Source organism: Neoarius graeffei, chromosome 2 (assembly GCF_027579695.1).
Source record: "Neoarius graeffei isolate fNeoGra1 chromosome 2, fNeoGra1.pri, whole genome shotgun sequence".
Classification (NCBI taxonomy): domain Eukaryota; kingdom Metazoa; phylum Chordata; class Actinopteri; order Siluriformes; family Ariidae; genus Neoarius; species Neoarius graeffei.
In genome coordinates, this window is record NC_083570.1 from 28,552,582 (window position 1) to 28,564,619 (window position 12,038).

Consider the following 12,038-nt stretch of genomic DNA (forward strand, 5'->3'; position numbering starts at 1 on the left):
ACGAATAAATTTGTTACGCCATGCAAACAGAAAGTGTGTTTATAAATTCACCATGCAGTGCCTGATATGGCTAAAACTTCACACGTTATAAGCCATAATTGTTCTGATGACAGCCACATGCCCAGTTTGACCCTGTGGTATAGTGTCACCATTTGGACCAGGACAGTAATGACTCCATTGCCAAAAAATTAAAACTCATGAAATTTGGTATGCGCATCAATCCTGGCATCCACTACTCAGGGGTAGAGGTGTGGCACCGGGTGTGTCCGGGGGACTCCATAATGTCGCCATATGTCATTGAGACTCTTCTTCTTCTTTTGGCTGCTCCCGATTAGGGGTCGCCACAGTGGATCTTTTATCTCCATTGCTCCCTGTCTTCCGCATCCTTCTCTACCACACCTGTCACTTCCATGTCCTCTCTCACCACATCCATGTATCTCCTCTTTGGCCTTCCTCGTTTTCATTTGCCTGGCAGCTCCAGCCTCAGCATTCTCCTTCTAACATGCTCTGCATCTCTTCTCAGGATGTGCCCATACCATCTCAGTCTCATCTCTCTTAGCTTAATTTCCAAGCTCTCCACATGTGCTGTCCCTCTGATGTGCTCGTTCCTTATCCTGTCCAATCTTGTCACTCCCGTTGCAAACCTTAACATCCTCAACTCCGCCACCTCCAACTTTGCCTCCTGTCTCTTCATTAAGGGTACGGTCTCCAATCCATGCATCACAGCTGGTCTCACTACTGTCTTGTACATCTTACCTTTCACTTTTGCTGGGACTTTCCTATTAGAAATGACTTCCAAAATCCTTCTTCAACTGCTCCATCCTGCCTGCACTCTCTTTCTCACCTCACTATCGCAGCCCCCATTTTCCTGCACAGTTGACCCCAGGTACTTGAATTCACCAACTTTCTTTACGTCTACTCCTTGCATCTTCACTATACACTCTCATCCCCGTTCTCATTGATGCGCATGTATTCTGTTTTGCTACTGCTCACCTTCATTCTTCGTTCCAATGCATACCTCCATTTCTCCAAACCCAACTCCACCTCCTTTCTACTTTCACCACATATCACAATATCATCCGCAAACATCATGTTCCATGGTGACTCTTGCCTCACTTTGTCCGTCAAGCTATCCATCACTATGGCAAACAAGAAAGGACTCAAAGCAGATCCTTGATGGATTCCCACCTTCACCTTGTACCATTCAGTTGTTCCAACTGCACACTTCACTGCTGTTTCACTGTTCTCATACATGTCTTGCACCACTCTAATGTACTTCTCATTCACTCCACTCTTTCTCATACAATACCATAACTCATCTCTCGGCACTCTATCGTATGCCTTCTCCAGGTCTACAAACACACAATGTAGCTTTCTCTGTCCTTCTCTGTACTTCTTAAAGCAAAAATTGCATCCGACGTGCTTTTCCTTGGCATAAACCCGTACTGCTGTTCACAGATTGTTACCTCTCCTCTCAATCTCGCCTTCAATACCCTTTCCCATAGCTTCATGGTGTGGTTCATCAATTTTATTCCTCTGTAATTACTGCAGCTCTGTACCGTACATCTCCATTATTCTTGTATATTGGGGCTAGCGCACACTTTCTCCATTCATTTGGCATTTTCTCATTCTCTAGGATCTTATTAAACAATGTTGTTAGGAACTCCACAGCCGTCTCACCCAAACATCTCCAAGCCTCAATTGGGATACCATCTGGTCCGACTGCTTTCCCAGTCTTCATTCTTTTCATGGCTGCCCTCACCTCATCCTTACTAACCAACTCTGCTTCCTGATTTGCTGTCTCCAATGAATCTGACCTTTTCTCTCTTGGATTCTCTTCATTTAATAAATCCTCAAAGTACTCTTTTCACCTTCTTAATACACTCTCTTTGTTTGTCAGCACATTTCCATTTCCATCTTTCATCACCCTCGCTTCCCTGTTTCTCTGCCTAGCTAGTCTGTACAGGTCTTTCTCTCCTTCTTTGGTCTCCAGTCTTTTGTACAACTCCTGGTATGCATCTGCTTTTGCCTTCGCTACCTCTCTTTTTTTGCCTTCTGTCTCGTCTCTCTGTATAACCACCTGCTTTCCTCATTTCTCTGATCATCCCAATTCGTCTTTGCTAGCCTCTTCTCTTTTATAATTTCCTGCACTTCTTTGTTCCACCACCATGTCTCCTTGTCTTCCTTCCTCCTTCCTGATGACCACCCTAACACCTTCCTTGCTGCCTCTCTTACTAGTACAGCAGTAGTATTCCAATCTTCTGGCAGACTTCCATGACCACTCAATGCTTGTCTCATTTCCCTAAACTCCTTCTGATGTTCAACCTCTTAGTTTCCACCACTTAATCTTCGGCTCCACTATTTCACGCTTCCTCTTTTTCACTTTCAAGCTCATCCTGCACATGACTGCTTGATGTTGTCTAGCTACACTCTCCCCTGCCATCACTTTACAGTCTCCGATCTCCTTCAGGTTAGCCCTTCTGCAGAGTATGTAGTCCACCTGTGTAGATCTTCCTCCACTCTTAAACGTCACCCTGTGCTGCTCTTTCTTCTTGAAGTATATATTGACTATTGCCAAATTCATCCTCTTTGAAAAATCAACCACCATTTTCCCTTCCACATTTCTCTCTCTTACACCATATCTGCCCATCACGTCCTCATCTCCTCTGTTTCCCTTGCCAACATGTCCTTTGAAATCTGCTCCTATCAGCATGCACTCCTCCCTTGGTATACTTTCTACCACTTCATCCATCTTTTCCCAGAAAGACTCTTTCTCTTCATTCTCACATCCAACCTGTGGGGCGTACGCACACACAACATTAATTACCACTCCTTGAATCTCCAACTTCATGCCTATCACTCTATCTGACACCCTCTTCACATCAATCACACTGTTGACCAACTCTCCCCTCAAAACAATACCAACACCATTTCTCTTTCCATTGACTTTATAATAAAACAACTTGCATCCATCTCCAATGTTCTTGGCCTTGCTTCCTTTCCACCTCGTCTCCTGCACACACAAAATGTCCAACTTCCTTCTTTCCATCATACCTGCTAACTCTCTCGCTCTGCCAGTCAATGTTCCCACATTCAGTGTTCCTACCCTTAATTCTAAGCTCCTTCCCTTCCATCTTTCACGCTCTCTCCTAACATGCCTCCCCCCTCTCTTTCTCCTTCTCGGTGCAACAGTAGCACACTTTCCATTGGCACCCTGTTGACCAACAGTACTGGAGGCGGCCATATGTCACTGAGACTACTACCTGGTATATAGTTTCACGTATCTGGGTCCAATTTGGTAGGTGTGTGGAGTGTCCCTAGACGAACAAAATTGCAATATACATTGCATCAGCCATACTCTACAGGAAGTGGCGTATTTTTGGTTTTGTGCGTTTTGACATCTGCTACATTTTAACGTACTCCTCCTAGGGGGTTTGTTGGATTCATGCCATATTTGGTATACATGATGTCGAGATGATGCTGATGTTGAAATGGTGAACCAATACCAAACAGGAAGTGTGTCATAAATTCACCATGCATTGCCTGATATGGCTAAAACTTAACAGGTTATAGAATATAATGGTTTTGATGACCTCCACGTTCCAAATTTGACCCTCTGGTATTGCGCCACCATATGAAACTGGACAGTAATGATTCCATTGCCTAAAAACTCTGACTCTTGAAATTTGGTCCTGGCTACTGCTACTCAGGGATAGAGGCTTGGCCCCGGGTGTGTCTGGGGGACTCCATAGCACCCCCATATGTCATTGAGACTCCTGCCCACTATGTAGTTTCACCTATTGGTGTCAAATTTGATAGGTGCATGTGCTGACCCAAGATGAACAAAATTGCAGGATTCATTCTATTAGCCATCCTCAACAGGAAGTGAGTTATTTTTGGTTTTGTGCATTTTGACATCTGTTACATTTTGACATACTCCTCCAAGGCAGTTTTGTGTCTTCATGCCATATTGGTGTACATGATGTCAAGATGTTGCTGACTGAGTTGTGAAGGAATTTGCGATATTTTGCAAGATGTTGAAATGGCGAAACAAAAAACTTATGTTACACCATGCAAACAAGAAGTGTGTCTTAAATTCACCATGCATTGCCTCAAACTTCACAGGTTATAAGACATAATGTTTCTGATGATATGCACATGCACAAAGTGACCCTCTGGTATCGCACTGCCACTTGGACATGGACAGTAATGACTCCATTGCTGAAAAATTCATCACCGGTGGCGCACCATGTTCCCATGCACAAAGCGTTTTGTATCACATTGTGATCTGATGTGCATTCTGTGCTACGTACTTCCTGGTTTCCGAGTTGTTTGCAACAAGTCTTTTTTTTTCAGCGAGTGTTGGTGTTAATCACTAATCTTTTTTTTTCTACAAATAATTTTCCAGTATCCTTTTCTTTTTTTTATTGTACTTTCACTTTCCTTTTTCAGCATTTTAATTTTTTTTTCCGAAGAACACCAAGACCGGAAGCTTTCTTTTTTTCCTTCTCTTGTGTAAAGACCACAAGCGGAGGCCATCCACATCAGATCTGTTTTAATATCAACAGATCCTCGATTAAGGTACATGAATCCTTTCATCATGGCACACCTTCAGCTTGTTCAGTGTGCTGAGTGCAGGATGTTTAGTAATTCTTCCTCCATCACTAGTGATAGCTTTATTTGTGATAAGTGCAGATTAGTTAACTCTCTGACGGAGAAGACTGCAGTTTTAGAAGTGCATATCCAGACTTTAGATAAGGCTAGTGAGAATGAGAACAGTGTAGTTTCTGCAGGGGAAAGTCTGGATGCCCTAGGTGGAGTTAGCAATCCCCCAACTCTGGCATTAGAGCCCTCATAGTGGGGTGAATGGGTGATGACTCGGCAGCAGAAACGTAGAGCCAAAGCTACCGCTGAGGCTCGCCCACGGGAGCACCACTCCTTTCTGCTTCACGTATCGAACAGGTTTGCTCTCCTTAGTGATGCACATGCTGAGAAACCTGAAAGAGCTCTGGTTATAGGGGACTCTTTCATACAGCACGTGAAATTAGCTAGGCCTTTAGGGGCACCAGCAGCTTTAGTCAGGTGTATACCAGGAGCCAGGGCGCTGGACATAGCAGGTAATCTTGGGGTCCTAGGCAAGCACAGGTTCTCAAAGATAGTTATCCATGTAGGAGCTAATGATATACGCCTTTGTCAGTCTGAGGTTACTAAGAGTAACTTTGTAGAGGTGTTTAAATTAGCAAAGGCGATGGCCGATGCTGTAGTATGCTCTGGCCCCATCCTAATGCGGTGTGGCGATGTAGCTTACAGCAGGTAATGGTCGCTGAACTGCTGGTTGTCCAGGTGGTGCTCTGAAAACAGTGTGGGCTTTATAGATAACTGGACTAATTTTGAGGGCATTGCTGGCCTGTTAGGGTGGGACAGTATCCATCCCACTCAGGAAGGTGCTGCTCTCATTTCTTGCAGCATAGGTCATAGTCTCAGAACAGGTCTAGTTAACTTCTGACAATCCAGAGCCAAGGCCAGGGAGCAGACAAACAGGCTAAACCGACTGTCTGCTAGCTGCACAGAGTCATCACTCAGGGTTCGCTACATCAAGACTGTGTCTGTTCCCTGAGCTAAACAAAAAAAATAGAAATACTCAGTTTGTTCCAGTAACCTAATCAATATAAAATTAGATCATACTAATTGTACAGCTGCTGTCAGCACCTTTGATCTAAAGGTGGGACTATTAAATATTAGATCTCTTACTAATAAAGCACTAATGGTTAATGAACTTATTACTGATCAGGAATTTAATGTACTATGTACTATGAAACATGGATTAAACCAAATGATTATATATAGCAATAAATGAAGCTAGTCTTCCTGGATACAGTTATATACACCAGCCTCGTCTAACTGGCAGAGGAGGAGGTGTCACGGTTATTTATAATGATTATCTAGGTGTAACACACAAACCTGGTTATAAATTTAATACATTTGTAGTTCTTCATACTAATATAATGTATGTAGCCTTGAAAAATAAATCTACCCAGTTAATTCCGTTACTTATTATTTACAGACCCCCGGGGCCATATTCTGAGTTTCTTTCTGAATTCGCAGATTTTATCTCATACCTGGTTATATCCTTAGACAAAGCTGTAGTTGTTGGGGATTTTAATATTCACTTCAGTAACCCAGAAGACCCTTTGAAAGCAGCGTGTGTCTCCATTTTAGATTCAGTAGGGGTTAATCAGAGTGTCATAGGACCGACCCATAATGGTGGTCACACTCTTGATCCAATACTAACATTCAGGTTAAACAAAGAAAATATAGTCACACTTCCACAGTCTGAAGTTATATCAGATCATTATCTCATCTCATTCAAAATATGTCTGAGTAATAATATATGCACCTCACCACGCTACTGTATTAAACATACATTCACGTCAACTACTGCATAGAGCTTTTATAAATTATCTCCCAGAGTTATCAACTTTGGTCTGTCAGCCCCCGCAGAATTTGATCAGGCAACTGAATGCTTCGAGTCAACGTTCCGCTATACTTTTAGCTCCTCTTAAAAGGAAAATGATCAGAGAGAAAAAATTAACACCCTGGTATAATGATGACACTCGCGCTTTAAAACGACCACTCAAAAACTGGAACGTAAATGACATCAAACAAAATTTAGTAGCATTTAAATTAGCTTGGAAGGAGAGCTTCCTGAAGTATAGAAAAGCTCTTAGTGCTGCTAGATCAACATCTCTCCTCCCTAATAGAAGATAACAAAAAATAATTAAGTATTAAATTGCTATTTAATACTGTAGCAAAATTAACCAGGAATAACTAAGACTACTACAGACACATGCACACCTGCAGTATGTATTAGCAACGACTTCATGATTTTTTTTTCAATGACTAAATTGAAAATATCTGACAAAAAATTCAAACTACTAATTTAAGGTCAGACAAGTGACCCTGTAGTCAACAATATAACTGTATCAGATCAGCAATTAGAATGTTTTACTCCCCTTAGAAAAATCGAATTACTTTCATTAATTTCCGCATCAAAATCCTCAACTTGTGTACTAGATCCCATACCTACATGACTCTTCAAACAGATAATACCAGAAGTAATTGAACTGCTTCTAAAAATAATAAATTCTTCTCTTAGGATTGGCTATGTACCCAAATCCTTTAAACTAGCAGTTATCAAACCCCTGATTAAAAAATCTGACCTTGATCCCTGTCAGCTGTCCAATTATCAGCCAATATCAGACCTCCCTTTTATCTCCAGGATCCTTGAAAAAGCTGTGGCACAGCAGTTATGCTCATATTTACATAGGAATAACATTCATAAAATGTATCCATCAGGATTTGGACCTCATCATAGCACAGAGACAGGTCTGGTTAAAGTAGTAAATGACCTACTGTTGGCGCCTGATCACAGCTGTGTCTCGCTGCTTGTGTTGCTTGACCTTAGTGCAGCATTTGATACCAATTGATCATTCCATTCTTCTGGATAGACTAGAAAATGTTGTGGGAGTTAAGGGAACGGCCCTCTCCTGGCTCAGGTCTTATTTAACTGATCGCTATCAGTATGTTGATGTAAATGGTGATTTTTCTAGACATACTGAGGTAAAGTTTGGTGTTCCACAAGGTTCAGTCTTGGGTCCACTGCTTTTTTTCTTTATATATGTTACCTCTGGGTGATATTATTCGTAAGCATGGTATTAGTTTCCACTGTTATGCTGATGACACACAGTTGTATGTTTCTACAAAACCAGATGAGAGACACCAGCTTAATAGAATTGAGGAATGTGTAAAGGACATTAGACACTGGATGCTTATTAACTTCCTTCTGCTTAACTCTGACAAGACTGAAGTACTTATACCAGGGGTCATCAAACTACGGCCTGCGGGCCGACTCCGGCCCGCCACCCCCCCTTTGACCGGCCCCCCAGCCCCTCTGCCCCCCACCACTTGAACTGGCCCTATGAGGCAATCCCCAAAAGTGGTCATGGCCTATTTTTTTTTAAATTGCATTTTGGCAAATAATATGTCTGCGTCTTGTATTTTGTTGATTTTATCAATTAAAATTGATATTTAGTTATAAAATGAACTATTCATATTTTCCGAATTTTCGTCATATGTTCGCGATCAAGCAGTGACAGGCAGCGCACGCGCAGAGAACCAGTGTTCAGGACAGCAAAATGGCTAGTGGTAAGTGAAAAGTTGACAGAGTGTGCAGAGTTTTTAAAGAACAGTGGACCACCGATTTATTTTTTCGTTCAGTGCAAGGACCGTGCAGTTTGTCTTGTATGTAAAGAAAGTGTGTCGGTTTTCAAAGAATATAATCTGCGTCGTCACTATGAAACCTGCCACAAAGAGTATGCTAGTTTGCGAGGGCAAACAAGAAAAGACAGGATTCAGAGGATGAAATGCGGACTGGCTGCACAAGAGAATGTATTCCTTCGCCAAACCCAGATCAACCAGGCTGCTGTCCGAGCTAGCTATAAAGTAGCTCACCTACTAGTTTACTGATGGGGACTTTGTTAAAGTATGCATACTTGCTGTGGCCGAGGAGATGTGTCCCGACAAGAAGGATGCGCTCAACGCGGTGAGTCTCTCCGCACCTACGATGACCAGGCGAACCGAAGATTTGGGGGCAACGTGTATGACCAGCTGAATGAGAGAGTGTCAGAATTCGAGTTTTTTGCTTTGGCCATGGATGAGAGCAATGACGTGCAGGACACAGCACAACTGCTGTGATCTATTGATCTATTGCTCATATTATTATAATTTCACTGTTTTTTTAAATGTATTTATTTTATAGGCCTATTTACTTGACCTTTTATTAAGTGCTGCACACAATTATTATCTCATCTCATTATCTCTAGCCGCTTTATCCTTCTACAGGGTCGCAGGCAAGCTGGAGCCTATCCCAGCTGACTACGGGCGAAAGGCGGGGTACACCCTGGACAAGTCGCCAGGTCATCACAGGGCTGACACGTAGACACAGACAACCATTCACACTCACATTTACACCTACGGTCAATTTAGAGTCACCAGTTAACCTAACCTGCATGTCTTTGGACTGTGGGGGAAACCGGAGCACCCGGAGGAAACCCACGCGGACACGGGGAGAACATGCAAACTCCACACAGAAAGGCCCTCGCCGGCCACGGGGCTCGAACCCGGACCTTCTTGCTGTGAGGCGACAGCGCTAACCACTACACCACCGTGCCGCCCACAATTATTATTAATTTTATTAATAATATCAACAGGCCTACCTATAATTTTTATAATTTTCCACTCACCTTTGCCAGTGTCAATCACCTCAACTAGGCAGATGTTTCTTACCTTGACAGCTTTGATGTTATTTTTATTAGAAAATAAATAAATGGAATATCTGTGGTATTTCAAATTAAAACAAAGTGTGAAGACTCGATTACTACTTTTGCAAACCACTAGTAAAGATAAACAAATATGTGCCAGGAATCAAGTGTTGATATAGTAGTGTGGATATAGTAGTGGGGATGGCTGTGCCAGGCTAGTAATCTCTACTACACAATGAGGCCTGCTGGTGGTCATATTTGTCTGGGTCATACAATTCTATGTTATATAGCTGACCCGACCCTGGCCCCCATCACAGTCAGGAACGACAATGTGGCCCCCAGAGAAAAAAGTTTGGTGACCCCTGAATTATACTAAGACCACATGCAGCTAGAAGCAAGTTTTCTGATTACACAGTAACTCTGGATTGCCTTTCTGTTTCTTCACGTGCAGCAGTAAATGACCTCGGGGTGATTTTTGACCCCAGTCTTTCATTTGAAACTCGTATCGATAACATTACTCTGATAGCTTTCTTTCATCTCAGAAATATTGCTCAGATAAGAAATTTAATGTCACTACACGATGCAGAAGAACTAGTTCATGCTTTTATTACCTCTAGGTTGGATTATTGTAATGCCTTACTGTCTGGATGTTCCAATAAGTGCATAAACAAGCTCCAGTTCGTTCAAAATGCAGCAGCAAGAGTCCTTACTACAACTAGAAAATATGACCACATCACCCATGTCTTATCCACACTGCATTGGCTCCCAATCAAATTTCATACTGTTTTTATAAAATACTACTATTGAACTTTAAAGCGCTGAGTGGTCTCATGTCACAGTATCTGAGCGAACTTCTGGTCCTTTATGACCCACCACACCTACTTGTATCAAAAGTTGCAGGCCAACTGCTGGTACCTCGTATAGTGAAGGCTACATCAGGGTGCAGAAGCTTTTCTTACAAAGCCCCACAGTTATGGAGCAGCCTTCCAAGTAGTGTTTGGGAATCAGACACAGTCTCAGCGTTTAAGTCTAGGCTGAAAACATATCTGTGTAGTCAAGCCTTTTGTTAATAGTGTTTGAGGTAAAAGAGTAGATCTGGAGGGTCCTCAGACAGAGTGTTTTAGTAAACTGGGACACATGGATGCTGTCAGTCCCCACTCACTTGCTCACTTGAGTTTGTTGACGATGTAGTGGCTGCTGCTTTATGTCCCGGGGCTCCCTCATGCCTGTGTTACTTTCTGGCTCTCCCCTTTTAGTTATGCTGTCATAGTTAGTTTTGCCGGAGTCCCTGCTTGTACTCCCCACGAAGTGTGTACTGTTCCTACTTCATCAGGTGACCTTGGGCATACCTAACAACCTGTTTTCTCTCTCTCTCAATGCGTGTGCATTGTTTGATGAGCAAATGTGACAGGTCGCGGCCCCGGAGGTGTAAGGGCCCCTCATTGCCGCTTGCGGCTATAATATTATTATTATTATTAATAATAAATATGTGAACCCTATCACTCTTCTCTAGAAAACAGGAACAGGGCTGCTGGCAAGAAAAGGAAGCCATTTTCATTCACAAATTCTAACATCAAATAGCAATTTGCAGAACATTATCTTCTGCGTAACCTAACTAGTTATGGGGGGTTTGTTTGTTTGTTTGTTTGTTTGTTTGTTTGTTTGTTTGTTTGTTTGTTTGTTTTTTCATGATGTGTGTTTTTCACCATTGATATTTCACAGGCAAAGACCTTAAATTCTTCAAGGTCTAGGCTATTTGCTCAAACATTTCAAATCATTTTCTGTGGTTTTTAGAATTTTATTGTACAAATCATTCAAGTTTCAAACAGAAATTAAAAACCTCTCACACTCGCACATCATTTTTTTTCCCCTCCTGTGGAATCCCAGTCCTGATGCGCACAACCAATCTGAAGATTTCTGGGGATGGCTGGCTGGCTGGCTTCAAATACCAATGAATAGTTCATCTCCTATTCATATTTGTATTTGTAGTTGATTAGAACACATCTGTTTAATCTGAGTAATGTATTCATTAAATTCCTAGTATATATGTAGTAAAGACTGAAGTAATGACAGTCTCTCCGAAGAAGTTTCAGTTTTGGTCATAGAGATGTGCTGGAGAATTGGAGAATCTCTTTAATTTTTTATTTTTTGTTGGAAATCTCATATGGAATTATTGCTCAAAAGAATTGTTTCTTAGATTATAAAACTGGATTTGTGTTGTCTAACCCCACTTATTTAGAAAGAATTTGTGGTGTTCTATGCTTCTTAATCCGTATGATGGCGCTGATGATCTGTTATTGAAATTACGCAGAAGCGAGAGAAGAGAAAACATGAAAAAATCCTAAGTGAGGAGCTTTACCCAGCCATCATCAATCTCAATCAGTTCCTTCCGCCAGAGCACTGCATCGATTACATTGCCTGGGATATGGCTCGTTACACCAAGAGGTGTGTTGTTGCTTTATTTTAGACCATAGAATATTCATGCGAGTACAGCTGAATTTGGATAACCTGAGGACAAAACGAAAAAATAATAAAATACCTAACTCAAGGCATTTAGTGGAAGGTTTTGATATAAGTGTATTAGGGCCATTGTAGGTTCAAAAAAATATGGAGCTGAGGGAGGAGAAAATATTCCAAGGTGGGGGGAAACCTCAGTTTCTCAGATTAAAGTCAGAAATTTACAAGGAAACAAAAGTCAGAAGTTTGTGAGGAAAAATT

General features: G+C 41.9%; 1 protein-coding gene across 3 annotated transcripts in view; it reads left to right on the plus strand.

The window, feature by feature from the left end:
• Nucleotides 1-12,038, plus strand: part of fig4a (FIG4 phosphoinositide 5-phosphatase a) — a 111,463-nt gene that overhangs the window by 47,471 nt on the left and 51,954 nt on the right. For all 3 annotated transcript variants that reach the window (XM_060914056.1, XM_060914057.1, XM_060914059.1), the window contains exon 12: nucleotides 11,632-11,765. In XM_060914056.1, coding sequence (XP_060770039.1) covers nucleotides 11,632-11,765 — 134 coding nt within the window. The remainder of the gene's footprint in view (nucleotides 1-11,631; nucleotides 11,766-12,038) is intronic.